The following is a 16,904-nucleotide window of genomic DNA, read 5'->3' on the forward strand; positions in this document are numbered from 1 at the left end:
TCATAAGCCTAAGGAGCATTATAACTGTGTTTAACATCTACACAGGTTACCAGTTATGGATGAACGAGGTTTGATATTTATATTTTGAGCCTTGGCGATGTTAAGTGTTGCTGGCTCGATCTGACTTTCCAACTGGAAGTTTAGCCTTTTTAACCATAATCATCTTCAAACAGTGAATTCCGAGTTGTATATAATTATTTATTTAACGGAAGAGCTTTATAAAATACGAAAAGCTAAACGATAACGAAGGATTATTCCTCATCATGGCAACACAAGCTCTCAATAATTCGCTGAAACAACCATCAATTTGACTGGCCGAATGGTCGGATTAATAGGTCATCCTCCATACAGCTCCGATTTGCGCAAAAAGACTTTTTAAAATGGAAAAAGTATTAGGAATATTGATTCAAGCACATGCAAATGTACGTTGATCATCATGAAGAATACTTCGTAAAATAATAAATTGCCATTTTCATTATTAAATTACTTTAGATCAACGTTTTAAATCAAAGTAGAGATCTATTTCTTAGTCTTCCAATACGATCTAAACAAAACGAAGTTTGTTTGAGGAAGACATAATACATAGAAAATATTGTTAACAATCATTCCTTTATCAGAAGTTACTGGAGAGATTCCTAAAAAGTAAAAGAAGAGGCCAGCGTTCACACATCGGTTCAAACAACAGAATTTTTGGACGTAAAACATAACGCATGAATGGGTCGTCTACCGTATAGTGCTGATTTGGCACCGAATAACTTTTTTTTTATTCCCGACAACACAGAAAATTTGTTGGCAACGGTTTCCGGCACTACTGTAGTAACATTACACCAGTACATATATGTAGTAAATGATAATAGAGGAAGCGGTTGATGCGTACGTAATTCAAACCATTTGACAAAGTTCTACAATAATTTGTTTCAAACGTATTAACTTTTACGGAGAATTTTTGGAAAAATAATAAATTTAGTTAGTTAGAAATACAAATAGCCAACTGCCGCATGCAATACTTTTCTCAATTAAATTTGGAAAGAGAAAATAAACCTGATTTTTGATTGATTATTTTTTGATTGATTGATTGATGAACATGGATTATGGCCTTATTTTCATGATACAATAATTAATTCGTGCTGTTCAACATCTCATTCTTGTAAAAGTAGACTTTTTTTTATTGTATAGCTTAAAGGTTATAACAAATTTGTATAATATTTGTCGTTGATTATTTTTCCATCCCAGTGCGGATTTGTTGATTGAATGACTCAACCTGTCAAATAAAAATATTCAATTATACAAGTTCATACCATTAGTTGCGACGACATATTTAAACTAAAAATTTGTCAAAATTTTTAATTACTTAAATAAAATCACTTTCCTAAAGATCATATTAACCCAGTCCTCAACAATCTTTTAAAACTCACCTAGGCTCTCTACGAGATATCGACCTATATTGAAACACCTTCGTTAACGCTATCCCATACAGGTAGAAACGTATATATATATAATTTATAATTTTTTAAAATTTTTGGACGAAAAAGACTCGCTTTCTGTTCTAAGATGAACATTAGAGTATTAGTTAAAGTTAATACTAAAAATTGTTCATTAAAATAGAGTCCATTTGCCTACACTAATTAAAATATACTCTATTGGTGGCACCGTCAGTGTTGGAGACAAAAAAGCTATGTACTAGGCCGTGCTTGACGTTTTTTCCAACGTTCGCCGCTTGCTAAGCTGCTTCCAGAATCTTCGATCCAGTTGTTTGTCCTATAAAATAGAGAATTAATGAACAAAACCATATTTCCCAAAGACAAATTATTTTACAAGAAAAAAATTATTTTTTAAAGATATATACCATATGTTAAGATCTATTTATGATATGTAGTTTATATTAGGTAGCGTGAGATAAAGGAAAAGAGAAGAGCTGTAAGGATAACAGGATAAAAAGGATATTTTTTTTATTCCAAATTTACCAGCTAGAATCAAATGGTATTTTTCTGATGTCGCTTTGGGTTCTGGATAGAAAAGTTGAGAAGATGAAGTTGTTGAATAAAGAAGAGAGAGCGACAGAGATCCCGGGATACCACTGGGATTGTCGTAGTTGGGTTAGCTATCGGGGTTTGTGGATCATTAGGATTTGATCAGGTTGTTATCGTGTTTTAAGGTGCTTAGGGAGAACCTTACACTGAGCATGTTTGTGAAATATTGTCTCTCAGAGACATACCTGTACCACACCTATGCTCCGTAGAGGCAAACTGGATAGACTAACATATTATACAGAGTCGGTTTCTGGGGGATGATAAAAAGACGGATAGGTCCAGTAAATATACTCGTATATAACATACAGTAAAACGGGCCACTATATTGCTGATTCACTCTAGTGGTCACTGATTTTTGGTCCCTCGGGGACAGATTACACGCGATAATACTTACAACAAAATGATACGTTGAATATTTTAGATTAATTTAAGTTGATAGTGTTTTAGTTGACAATATGAAATTTTATTTGTTTATGTTTTCTAGATATTTTTTTAATACAAAGACATATACCATTCAAGGAAATCATAAATCGTTCTGAATATCTATGGTACTTATAATTCCATCTGGTTGTTCGTTGTTTTAGGCTTTTTACTTTCGGGTCATTTATGATTTTTAAAAAAGGTTGAACGAATACGAAACAGAAATAATTACCATCAATGGCAACATTGTTGATGTTTCCTAGGGGGGTTTTATTTGCCAGGTTGTGATATCTTAACAGGTCCTAGGGATGATAGAATTTCATAAGAGTTCATTTGTGAAGACGCAACGTTCAGAGTGACTACCCTTTTCTTATTCAGTTTATTTTATAGTGTTTTTTGTCGCTCAACCTGAGGTTCATCAAATGGTGAGTTTGTTCATATAGTATTCCAGATTTCTCTTTTTTATTCCCATTTATTATTTTCTATTTATTATTTTATTTTTAATAGTATTAATTTATTATATTCTATTTATTATTTTATTTTTAATAGTATTAAGTTATTATATTCTATTTATTATTTTATTTTTAATAGTATTCATTTCTTATATTCTATTTATTGTTATCCATTTACTATTCTCTATTTATTATTTTCAATTTGTTCTTCTCAATTCATTATCTCCTACTTATTTATTTATTTATCCATTTATCGTTATTTATTTTATTCTCCTCTATATATTCTTCTTATCGTTGTATATTTCCCATAACTCTTAAGTTATCGTAAATAAACGATAATAGTTTTATGGTTGCAACTGTAAATATAAATTACAACTATTTTATAATCAGAAGCTAACGTCAAAGTGGCTAACGTTACTGATGCGTAGTTATGATCTATAAATATCTTGAAGCATTTATAAACGCTACCAAAAGTGATTTCTGCTGGCTCTTGATAGCAGAGTCTCTAGCGTGTAGCCTTTGGCTTTTCCCCTTGTACCCATTGTAGGGTGATCATAGCTGGAGCTGAAGAAGTGAGTTCACAATAGCTACAGAGTATTGCTAATTTATTTATTTGAGTGTTTAACTTAATCCTAGAGAGGCCTACTAAGTTTAATGGCAGGATATCGCGAGCATTGGCCATCTTAAACCCATTGCATGTCGAGTATTGTTAGTGTTAGGACATAAGCTTGTGCATAAATATTATTGACTATTATGGACTAAGATTGTTATTGTTAACCATCCAAATTATTCCATCATTACTATTGATTACCACTGTCATCGTCTGTTATTCATATTACCAATATCATCCATTATTAATACTTGTCCATTATTAATACTTGTCCATCCAACTGTCATATTTCAATATGACCTGTTATTAGAAGTATTTATGGTAATAATCACCGAACCCTGTTATACTAATTTGAAATAAGTTCACCCTTATCATTAAAAATTGGTTGCTCAGGTAGTTTTCATCTCTGTATTTATTTGTTTAAAATGTTAAATTATTTTATATTGTTTTATTAAATATAAACTTTATTAATAAGTTTATTATCATTTTATAAAATTTGCCGCAATAAATTAAATAATATAAACATGGTAACACTTAACGAACACCCAGACGGCAGTATAAGGTATTTACTAGACAATTTCATATATTCTTCATCTTGGAGAAGTAAAACTATTTTCTTGTTTTCCTTTTTTAATATTGCCACGTATTTGAAATATTTCAGGATCAACTGATAGCAATTAAGAACTGAATTCAATAATTACACAAATCACATGTACCACTTGTGTTTACCATTTCCTCTATTTGCAAATCATGTAGTTTTAAAAAGCTTTTATAAATTATGCTTATATTTGATTATTTCTGAGGTACATTATCCTGAACAATTAATTAATTATTAAATAGTCTCTCTTGTTCTTGTCTCATATTTCATATAAAAGTTAATAGTTAATAGTTCAACAAAATTCGCAAGAAAACACCTATATCAGTGTAATATTAATATTATAAAAACATAATATTTCACCAGAAATGGGATTATGTGCTAACAGCTAAAGCACGTTATACATGACATTAAATATAGTGTTAAAGGCAGTTTGTAAAAATGTAAAGTTCGTTTGAATTTAAGTTGTTTAGAGTTTTGAGAACTCAATTAACAGGTCAATTGAAAAGTCCCCGACCTACCATAGTAAAACACATTTACCATTTTTGTAGTACGATTTGTTATTTGTTTCAAAATAGGCCTCAGTTTCGGCGATCACCTCTTCATTCGACGAAAATGTCTTCCCAGCGAGCATTATTTTGAGTTCTGAGAACAGGAAAATGTCTGTGGGGGCCAGATCTGGAGAATACGGTGGATGAAGAACCAATTCGAAACCCAATTCATGGATTTTTGAGACGGTAGATTTTCTTGGTGGAGCAGCACTTTCTTTTTCATTTTTCATTTTTGAGCGATTTCGTCCTTCAAACGTTCCAATAACGCTATATAATAGTGTCTGTTGGTGGTTCTTCCTTTTTCAAGGTAGTCAATGAAAATTATTACATGCGCATCTCAAAATACAGACGCCATAACATTGCCAGCCAACTGTTGCGTTTTCCCACGCTTTGGAACGGGTTCATTGGGTGCAATCTACTCGGATGACTGTCGATTGGACTTCGGAGTGAAATGATGGAGCTATGTTTCATCCATTGCCACATATCGACGCAAAAACTCGAGTTTATTACGCTTGATCATCTTCTAACACTGCTCCGAATCATCAACTCGTGTTAGTGAGAGTAAGCTCGCGCGGCACCCACTTTGCACAGAGCTTTCTCATACGCAAATATTTGTAAATGGTATGATGCAGACGTTCAGTTGATATCTTTAGACTATATAAAATAAATTTCAAAATAATTTTCATTCAATATCAATTTACGGTCATTCAAATTCATTTTGTAGATTTTTTAAATGTTTTCGTCGGTAATAGCATCTTTTGGGCATTCACTGCGTTCACCACATCTAAACTTAGCATACCAATCATTGATGGTTGATTTTCCTGTCGCCGTATCCAGAAACTCGGCATCAAGCCAAGTTTTTGTTTCAACTATATTTTTTCACTTCAAAAAGCAATATCTTATTAACATGCGAAATTAATTTTTATCCATTTTTTTCACAATAACAAAAGTTGCTTCACCCAAAATTCTATAATTCACAAGCTAATGATCCGACAGCTGTCAAATTTATACACGCATCTTTTGAGGGCTATGGATAACTAAAAAACATATGGATTTAATTCTAGTAGCGCCATCTATGTGTCAGGTCGGGGACATTTTAATTGACCTGTTATATCTCATCGTAGTGTAAAGTGAACTGGTTTAAGATGAATACCCGGGCTTTAAATTAGTATAAAGAAATATATGAGGCGCAAGATATTTTAGTATATTTGTGAAGTGCGCGTATTAGCAGCAATGACTAAGGTCTTTACGCAATGGAGCTGGTTGAAGACCGGTTTACGCGAATGACGGTTGTTGAGCTGCGGATGGAGCTCAGCGTGAGAGGCTACCAGTTGTAAACATGCACTATTGGAACGTCTAGGAGGATAAAGACGAAGAAAGGTCAAAGAATGGTTGTTTTATCACCTACATGTTTTATCAATAATTTTGTCATCGGTTCTTTACGACTATTTTATTAAAGTTTTCGTTTATACCATATCGAACCATGTTCTGATACAATTACTGCACTTTTCAACTCCATTTTTTCCAAAGGCAGATTAATATAGTGCCCGTGGAAGTATCTACTTATGAACAAAGATAGAATTATATGAATGACTAGATAAATTGAGTTATTGCTCAAATTATCATAAGGTGATACTGTCAATTTCCGAAATAAAATAAACCGTAATATTTTTTCTTTGTATCTTAACTCGTTTACCTTTAATCTCTTAGGTGAAGGTGATTTTTGTGAATAAGAAACAGGAACGGCATCGATCTCCAGTTTATCCTTGGTGAACATTTTGATCAGATGGCGATTTTCCGGGAACTTCTCGTAGATCCGGCGTTCTGTCCGACGAACGCTGAAAAACTCGAAGCTGGAAAGAAGCGGGTTATTTAACCTAGCATTCAGTATGTTCCACCGACTTACATTTTCAAGCTCTTTGTCCTAGGCACCCTTTCAATATTTACAAATTTGGCCGCCGGTCTGAATCGATCGAAGAGAAAGGTCGGGTCCTGGACCACAGTCAGCTTGGAGACACCCTCCCGGAAAACCGCCTCCTCCGCGGCCTCCACTATCTTCCGGTAACTTTCCGAACGTGGCATACTCGGAGAGGTATGTACTGTCGGAGAATCCTTGACTTCTTCGTAACATTCTACAAGTCAATATAGTTCCAGACAATCTCATTATATTCTTTAATTTATTAGATCACTTATTATTATATTGCATTAGCGACATCTATTGTTGAACATTTTATTGTCCTCATAGGCGTTTTTTATCATTTACAAGATTTATACCATAGAATAAAGAAATTTGGAAGTGAAAGTTATATGGAAAAATCGGGTCCCACGTTTAAGCTTTTCGGAATCCCCGTTACGCGTCCAAATGTAAATGAAAAATGCAACAGCTATATGTGTGTTTCTCTCTCGTTCGTCCTCGGTATTAATAATTCTAACCTAAGCAGTTAACGGCCATTTTTAGGTGATATAATTTGTGTTGTTTATTTACGTCAAGTTTTTTGGTATGTGTCTTTATATATATATTTGACAATTACTTTCGATTATTCTGTGTAGTTTAATTTATTAGTGTAATAAAAATAAAACCTTAAGGGGATCTCTGATGATCTCCTATGAAGATCCAGGAAGTTTTAATCATTTTAGAGATGAAGACCAAAATATTGAAAGCCATGGCTGAAACAAAATGTAATTCCTACTAGTAATATAAATAGTAAGTATTTTGTTAAATAGAAATGATTTATTGCATTGAAATAATTAAGCAATATTTTTTGAGATTTGAGATTACCTTTACTACAAGACAAGGAAAATATGTCCCCAATGGCAATATGAGTTCCAACCTTCGTAGGGTGAAGACGTATTTTCAATACGGTTCAAGCTATAAAAAGATACCTTTCTTTAAAAAAACCCAGTATTTTATTACGGTTATTTAATTGAGTGTTAAAAACGCATAACAAATGCGGCTATCCGTCTCTCAGTGGACCTAAAGTGTAGTGAATACGTGTTTACGTGACCAGACAAAAGGACTGCATCTCATTTTTATTAGTGTTTAAAATTATTTCATCTTATTTTACAACAGTCCTTTTGAAATTCATTTATAGTATTTATAGTAAAAAATTAGTGCTAAAATAACGTAAGTGAAAAATGAAGTGCGTGAAATAAACAATGTATTTATTTTATTTTTTTTATCCTCTGGAAGAAAATTAAATAAAATATTAAAAATTAAAAAATGGCAAACCATAGCGATTCAACCAAATCACCTGCACACTTTGATATAAGATTAGAACAAACAGCAATAACGCAAACTCCACCATCAGAATGGACTACAGTCATTAACAAAAAACGATTGAGAAGTCCAGAAGAAGAAATCGCGAGGAAACAAACAAGAATCAGTGACTATTGGTTGCAGAAACCGATAGAGACAAAAAACAGTTTTAGCAACCTGTCGGAAGAAATTGAAGAGAACATACAACCAAGCCCTGAAAAAGTTGTTCCCAAACCACCACCAATAACAGTCTATAAGGTAGGAATAATAAAAAACATCCATGACTTATTGAAAACCATTACTACGAACTACACAATTAAAACAGTGAGCTATGAAACAATTAAAATCCAATTGTTCGAAGCGGATCACTTTAAAGTTCTTATAAAAGAATTAGATGAAAGAAACACCCAATACCATACATTCAGGCCAAAATCCGAGAGAACATTTAAATTCGTATTAAAAGGATTACATCACGGGACGGACTTTAACACCATCAAGGTAGCACTAGCTGAAAAAGGCCACGAGGTCGTAAATATTCACAATATACGACATCACACGACAAAAATACCTCTGCCTATGTTTTATATAGACATAAAACCTAATGGAAATAATAAGGCGGTGTATGAAATCACCATATTGGAAAATAATATTATTAAATGCGAACCACCACATATAAAAAGAATTATACCACAATGCACGAGGTGTCAAGCGCACGGCCACACAAAGACTTACTGTTGCAAATCATATAGATGCGTAAAATGTGCAGGAGAACATAAGACAGGAGATTGTACTCGTAAAGTTCGCGATGAAAAAGTGAAATGTGTTAACTGTAACGGAAATCATCCAGCGAACTACAAAGGTTGCGCAGTTCACAAGCAACTACAGCAGAAACTCTATCCTGCCTTAAGGGAAAAAAGGCATCAACAAAAACAATCCACTACTACCAATCTACCACTACCCACCAGAACAAGTCAACCAGACATAACTTATGCCCAAATAGTTGAAAATGGTTCAGCACAAAAACGAGAGACAATATCTCAACCTACTGAAACTAGCAACATCTCAAGATTAGAAAATATGATGGCCAAACTAATGGATCAAATGAGTACGATGCTTGGTCTACTCACAACCGTCGTAAGCAAACTTGCCTAATGCCTGAAACCAATAGCTACAAAATCGCCGTCTGGAATGCCAATGGGCTCCAACAACATGCCAGGGAACTAAAAATGTTCGTAAATGAACAAAATATTGACGTTATGATGGTTTCCGAAACACATTTTACGGACAAGAATTATCTGAAAGTTCCTAAATATAAGCTTTATCATACAAATCACCCTGATGATAAAGCACATGGAGGTACAGCCATAATAATTCGAGATGATATAAGGCATTTCGAAAAAGAAAAATTCCGCAAAGACTACCTGCAAGCCACCAGTATAACCATAGAGGAAGCCCATGGACCATTAACATTTTCTGCGATTTATTGCCCAACCAAATATAACAACAAGGCAGAACAATTTCAAGAATTCTTCAGTACGCTAGGTAATAGATTTATAGCAGGAGGAGATTATAATGCAAAACATTTAATGTGGGGTTCAAGAATAATAACCTCAAAAGGTAGAGAACTGCTCAAAGCCATAAGGATAGATAACTTACAACATATCTCTACTGGTGAACCAACATATTGGCCTTCAGACAGAAATAAAAAACCAGATACAATAGATTTCTGTATTACAAAAAATATTGATCCAAAAAAGTGTCAAGCAGAATCATGTTTCGACCTGTCTTCTGATCATTCACCAATAATAGTAACAATTTCTTCAAAAATTACCATCAAAGATAAACCCCCTTCTCTGTGCAATAATAGAACTAACTGGCCCTCATTTAGAGAAAACTTAGACCAAAATATCTCTCTAAACTTACCGTTACAAACTGAAATGGATATAGAAATAGCAGCAATAAATCTTACAAAAAATATACAGGAGGCAGCATATTCCGCGACTCCCAACAGTGAAACATTTCCAAGAAAAAATACACATATATCATGTACAATACAGAAAAAGATAGCTGAAAAAAGAAAGTTACGACGAAATTGGCAACAGCAAAGGACTGAAGAGAATAAAAGAAAATTTAATAGGGCCATAAAAGAGCTGAGAGATCTAATCCAAATTGAACAAAACCAAGGCATTCAAGAATACCTAGAAAACTTGACATCAACTGAGGCTACAGACAATTCGTTGTGGAAAGCAACAAAAAAGCTTAGGAGATCCCAGCAGCATAACCCACCTATTAAAACAAGCGAAAATAATTGGGCGAGAAGCAATAAAGAGAAGGCCGACATTTTCTCAAAACACTTAAAAAATATTTTTAAACCTTTCCAGTCTCAGCTACATAAAGATGACGAAAATAAAATCACTAGCTTTCTAGATTCGCCATTTCAAATGGATTTACCGCACGAGAAATTAACGGTCAAAAAAGTTAAACATACAATAATGAGAGAGATTAATATTAAAAAAGCTTCTGGTTATGACTTAATTACTGGCAAAATTTTAAAAGAACTATCAGAAAAGGCTATAAAACTATTAACATATATATTTAATGCTATGCTACGAATTAATTACTTCCCTAGTATCTGGAAAGTAGCTAAAATATTAATGATACTTAAACCAGGAAAAATACCAGAAGATGTAACCTCCTACCGACCTATAAGTATGTTACCAATAATCTCGAAAGTTTTCGAGAAATTATACATAAAAAAACTAAACTATATAATAGAAAAAAGAAAAATTATTCCACAACATCAGTTTGGCTTTCGCAATAAGCATGGGACTATAGAACAAGTGCATAGACTTGTAAACCAAATAAACGCTGACCTAAATGCCAAAAGATATTGTTCGGCTGCTTTCCTAGACATATCTCAGGCTTTTGACAAAGTATGGCACACGGGCTTGCAGGTTAAACTAAAGAAACTTCTCCCTCATCCGGACTATCAACTACTAAAATCGTATCTCACTGACAGACATTTTATTGTAAATCAAGGCGATGAACATACCGAATTAAATCCCATATATTCAGGAGTTCCGCAAGGTAGTGTACTGGGTCCAGTACTGTATCTTCTGTATACGGCTGATCTGCCCACCACTAAAATAACTACTGTGGCAACATATGCAGACGATACAGCAATCTTAGCATCCCATGAAGATCCAGTCACAGCATCAATAAACCTACAAACCCACCTGGAGCAAATACAATTATGGTTGAAGACATGGCGCATTAAAGCCAATGAATCAAAATCCACGCATATAAAGTTTACCCTGCGTAGAAGAACATGTCCACCAGTAAATATCAATCATCGTCAACTCCCCCAAGCAGAGCATGTTAAATATCTTGGTATGCATTTAGATCGACGCCTAACCTGGAAGAAGCACATACTCTCTAAACGGAAACAACTAGGACTAAAATTATATCAAATGTATTGGCTCATTGGGCGCAAATCCAAGTTATCATTAGAAAACCAGGTATTGCTGTATGAGTCTATACTCAAGCCCATTTGGACATATGGAATTCAACTATGGGGTACCGCTAGCAAATCTAATATATCCATCATTCAACGGTTCCAAAATAAGGTGTTGCGTGCCATTGTTGATGCTCCGTACTATATTTCAAATAAAGTGATACAACGCGATATTCCTCTAGAACCTGTAATGAGTGTAATCCAACGTGTTTGTGTGAAGTACTTCGAAAGAGTGTCAGTGCATCCCAATGTACTCGCTAACCAGCTAAATATGCGACGTGATAGTGAAGTGCGTAGACTAAAACGTTTAACACCACCTGATCTGATTACTGGACATATGTAGAGTTTAGAATAAGCATTAGAATAAGACTAATTAATTAAGATAATATTTTATACAGAAGATTGCTTAATGAAGTGATTTTCTACATGCCATGTATATATAATATAAACAGAAGAAACACTTATTGCCAATAGGGCAGATTGTGGACTCACGAAGAGTAATAAAAAATGGCAATATAACAATCGCATAAGTTTTTTGAGGCTAATAGTTATATAGGATATTCTTCTACCCCAACAAGATCCCGAAGTAAGTATATAATAAAAAACTTACGTTTATTATTAGAGAATGGGGGTTCTAACTTGAAATTTATATTTTCATTTACAGATAACTCAGCCTGTCCCAAGAGCTTCGTTTCAGGTTGGATGAAAAACTAATGGCTTTACCCTTATTGAAATGCAGTTTCAGAGGATATAAACTGTTATCGAAGATATTCTGCTTGCCTTCTAGAAGAAAATTAATGCAGATACTGAATAAGGTCCTTTTTTGCTGCAGGAGTAGTAACCTCTAATTTTGGTCGTTACTTCAGAAACTGGACGCGGTATAGACCGAACTGCAGTTGTCATATTTGATAAAATGTACCTCAATTTAAATTTTTGTTGATTTTAGTTGATTCTAAAAAATTATACAACAAAACCATTTATACTTAAATTATCTTATTTTATTGTTTGTTTTAGGTTTGTTTTAAATATTAGAGAGAAGATAATATCAGTAGATTACGTGTTTTGGGTAGTGGAGATATCTCTGTGATTATATCAATGTCTTTATGGCCATGGAAAATTAATGTAATTGTAATATATCAATAAAATATATTTAAATATATTAATTTTTTTATTTTCCCAGTAAAATTAAAAGAATTTTTTTAAATTTCCTGCTAAAATTTTCTACTATACTTTTTTAAATTTACCGCTCAAATTTTTAAATGTCCTGCTAGACATTTTTAAATTTCCCGGCGTAACTGTCATATGGCGCATGCGTAAGCGCCCTCACACGAGGATTCCGAGCGTAACTTTGAACCAATTTTAACATAGGAAATGCCCTTCTAAGTTTCTTTATTCTATGATTTATACGTTTAAATGATTGAAATCAAAACTGACAATTGACATATGAAAGCAAATTACTTCAAATCAAACAAAAAGTAATGCATTTTCAAAATGCAATTTCGATTATTCTGTGTTTAGCATCTTATATACTCAATAACGAATATAAAAATAACTCAATAATGCTAAATGACAAAACCATTCTGAACTCAAACAGTAAATTTAATGGTTTCTGACATGGATACTTTGTATTTTCATCAATAGACACGACTGATTAAAGTATATGCACCTAAAATTTCTATTAAATATTTATATATGCTAATAAATGAAAGGTAATATTTAGAGATTATTTATTGATCTATTGGCACACCTAACTTCTTTGTTATGCGTTTAAGTTCATTATTTCTATTAAAAATATATTCAAAAATAAACAGCTATACAAAAATATCTGGCATAACATTTTGGCAATATAATTTATGGCATAAAAAGTGATCAATGGATTATTTGAACTTCTTTATTAAAGGCCGGTTTGCAAAGATTCCAAAAGTATTTTAAAATAGCTCTAAAAATAAAAGGACGTACTAAAATATTGGGAAAAGATTTGGAGTTACAATTGATTTTATTAAATTTTGGTGATGAATGAATATTTTCTGTATTTCTGTTAATATTGAATTTTTAATATGTTAATAACTAGATATAAATATGAACGAAAATATTAAATTATCTGGAAAATTTGTTAACATATAACAGGCTGTATTATATATGATAATGTGTGAATGCTATCTGAGTCCCTGTTAACGATTAGTTTCTAAAGATGTTGATAATTAATTGGATCCAAAAATATATAGGAGTCCTAATGTAACTGGCATAACATGTTGGCATTGTAACTAGCTATATTAAACATGATGATGAATGAACGCTTTCTACATAACTGTTAACGATGCGTTCTCCAAAATGTTGTTAATAAATTGTATCTAAAAAAATCTCTAGCACCTCTGTTTCAAATATTAATTCTCGGAATATATTAGTAATCTTTTGTAGCATGTCAATCATCCTTCGTGACTTATGAAATGTGATTAATGAAAATAACTTCGATTCGAAATATTTGTGTTTGACATTTGCGATGACATTATCATAATCGCCGCAATTTTATTTTTTAATGGAAGAATACCATTGATACAATGTTATGTGGTTTATTACTTGCAGAAATAATAAAATAAGCTTTGAATAATGTGATATATAGATATAAAGGTTTTTAGAAATACAAGAAACAGAGGTCGGCTGAAAGGTACTATGCATATGCTTGTATAGCGCTATTGAATTGAAGTAATTTTAGGTATAAGTCGAGTAGTACGCAGAACCTTCTCTATGGGCGGTGCAGATTAAATAAGTTACGTCCATAGAATGTACTTTTAATATTGTAGAACTGGAATTGATAAATACTGTATGTATTTCAGTGGAATGGTGTTTGACACCCATTACTTTTATTGGTTGACAATAAAAAGGCTGCTACCGAAGTGTATCAGATATTTTAGAAGCTTATGGTGAAGCTATTACATCATACTGCAATTGTAGGTTTTTAGTGGCAAAGAACGGCTTGGTAGGTTAACATTGTTGAAAATAATAAAAGGAAATATCGGACACAAACCCAGGTCAAACACCTAGATAATTTTCAGGTAGCTTAGCACTTGATGAATCAACCAACTAGATGTTTAATGCAACGAAAACGATTGACATGAATTTATTAAAAATGCTATTTCAACATTTCAGCATCACGTGTTATGGCTAGTGAACTTTCTACGACAATCCCAAAAGTGACAGTAAGTAACAGGGGTAAGGTTATTCATTTAAATGACAACGCTCGGCCACATGTCGCAAGAGAAGTGAAATATATATTGTTGCAGCTCGTAATGGAAGTTCTGCCGGAGCCAAAGTTCTCACTAAACGTAGTGTCTTCTGATTACCACTTGTTCAGATCGACAACATAGCTTCTCTGGCACGTGATTTCGAAAATTTGAAGAAGTGCGAAAACACATCGCGGCCAAATCAACATATAGTCAGCATACAGTAGTGACACGTCTGTCACTATGTGTCTGTCTAAAGTTGTAAATTCGTTTTACAGTCAGACAATATTATCCTTCTCATTTTATTCTATTTAAAAAGAGATAGAATGCGATTAGACAAGTTCGATCATGTAACCGAAAGTGCCTGCAAAAGTTGTCCGTTTGTCAAAGGTCTGCAAAATTCTTTTATTATCTCAAAAATAAAAAACAATATAACAATCAATAAAAAACCAAAACATATAGAGCTATTTAAGGGATGTAGAACATCCCTTCATATACTGTTGTGTAATATAGGATTTAAGTGGAGTAAAGATAACCCACAAAGGGGTTTAATGGAACCTCCAAAGATTGCTTTTAAAAGAATACAATTTTTAAAGAGATATAACAAAATCAAGGTAGAATTACTGTATCAATTTATATATCTAAATGAGATATAAATATTTCAGAATGCTACATTGGGTCGCTCATGGCAAGGTGATAATAAATATAGTGTAAATACAACAAAAGTTGATGGAAGAAGGTAAACGTAAAAGGAATAACTATCGATTAGGTTTTTTTATTCATAACATTTATGAATAATTAATTGCAGACATATAGTTCTTCATGACGGAAACAGGAATAGTTTTATTCCTGGTGCAGAATTAATGATTTCCTCTAAGTCCAAGTCCAAGGGTGACTACCATGGAGAAATGAACCATAACGTGTTTTTGCAGTAGTTGGAAAACCAGCTTTTAAAGAACTTGGAGGAACCATAAGTTATTGTAATCTACTATGTATACAGTACAATGGTGGGGAGAATCCCACCAAGTGCATCAAAAAAGGCTGCAATTAAGGAATAGTTTAAAGTACATAAAATAAGTTTCGAGGAAATCGTGTTAAAGAATGAACTATTTCAAATTGTTACTCGGTAAATATATATGAAATATTTAATTGCGCTTTATGTAATTTACTTGTTTAGAAATAGACTTGAGAAAAGATACATGGTAGATCAGATTACTGAACGTTATGGCCACAGAGTATTATGTCTTCCTCCCTATCACTGCCTATTTAATCCAATTGAGTTGACATGGGGTATTGCAATAGACATTCAGGTCGAGAAGGATATTCGAACCAGAACTGTCTGGATTTATGGAAAGAGGCATTGTCGAAAATAACACCTTGGGTTGGTGTGAGTTCGATCAGACACATTGAAGAAGAAATTGACAAATAGTAGAATCTTGAGCAAGTTTTTGATAGATTGGAAATAAACAGCCTAGTTATTAACTTGATTAGTGTTTCTGAAAATGATGTTAAAATAAATTATTATACATAAAATTTATATTTCATTATTTTATTTATATTAAAATAACACCCGTGTCACTACTGTTTTGAATAGATATTGTAAATTTTGCCAAATCGTGGAAAAGGATGGAAAAATATATTTATTAATATCTATTTTATAAATTTATCTCAATATAAATGATAAATTGTGTTTTGAAGTCAAAACATTACTAGAATAACAATCGTTGCGAGCATAATTAGTGGTGATCGCTGCCGCACTGTTGGGTTGTGTATTCGGACCACATCTATATCTATCCTACACTACTGATATCCCAAAAACAAAAGAAACTTTACTTAGAACATTTACCAAAGACAAAGTTATTATGACAAAAGATATCTGCCTAAGGCCGTATTAACATCATGTTAGACAAAAAGCAGAGAAGATTAAACTCAAAATCAAACAACTATACTGGTTAATCGAAAGATACTCTCAACTTGTCCTAACATCAAAATAATTGGTTTACCAGTCAGTCATAGGGTGCAAATATGCACTAAAACATCAAACCAACTAGCAATCCAAAACAAATAAAGTTCTACGATAAATTACCATTGATCGACTCCAAGGAGACATCGTTTTGATTGCTAGACAATACTCCATGTTTGGTAGGATCAGAATGGCGTGGTATATTACGAACTGTTGAAACCTCGTAAAATAGTTAATAGTGATCGCTACCGACGACGTACGGTCAATGTGAACCATGTATTGATAAAAAAAT

General features: G+C 32.9%; 1 protein-coding gene across 1 annotated transcript in view; it reads right to left on the reverse strand.

Moving 5' to 3' along the window:
• Positions 1–1,575: 1,575 nt before the first annotated feature.
• PsGEF (Protostome-specific GEF) overlaps positions 1,576–16,904 on the reverse strand; it is a 101,304-nt gene continuing 85,975 nt past the window's right edge. The window contains exons 24-26 of the mRNA XM_076401873.1: positions 6,565–6,790; positions 6,355–6,511; positions 1,576–1,758 (exon numbers count right to left, since the gene is read on the reverse strand). Coding sequence (XP_076257988.1) covers positions 1,681–1,758; positions 6,355–6,511; positions 6,565–6,790 — 461 coding nt within the window. The 3' untranslated portion in view covers positions 1,576–1,680. The remainder of the gene's footprint in view (positions 1,759–6,354; positions 6,512–6,564; positions 6,791–16,904) is intronic.

Source organism: Rhynchophorus ferrugineus, unplaced genomic scaffold (genome assembly GCF_030347505.1).
Source record: "Rhynchophorus ferrugineus isolate W39M unplaced genomic scaffold, kcgeb_rfMv2 rfM4, whole genome shotgun sequence".
NCBI classification, from domain to species: domain Eukaryota; kingdom Metazoa; phylum Arthropoda; class Insecta; order Coleoptera; family Curculionidae; genus Rhynchophorus; species Rhynchophorus ferrugineus.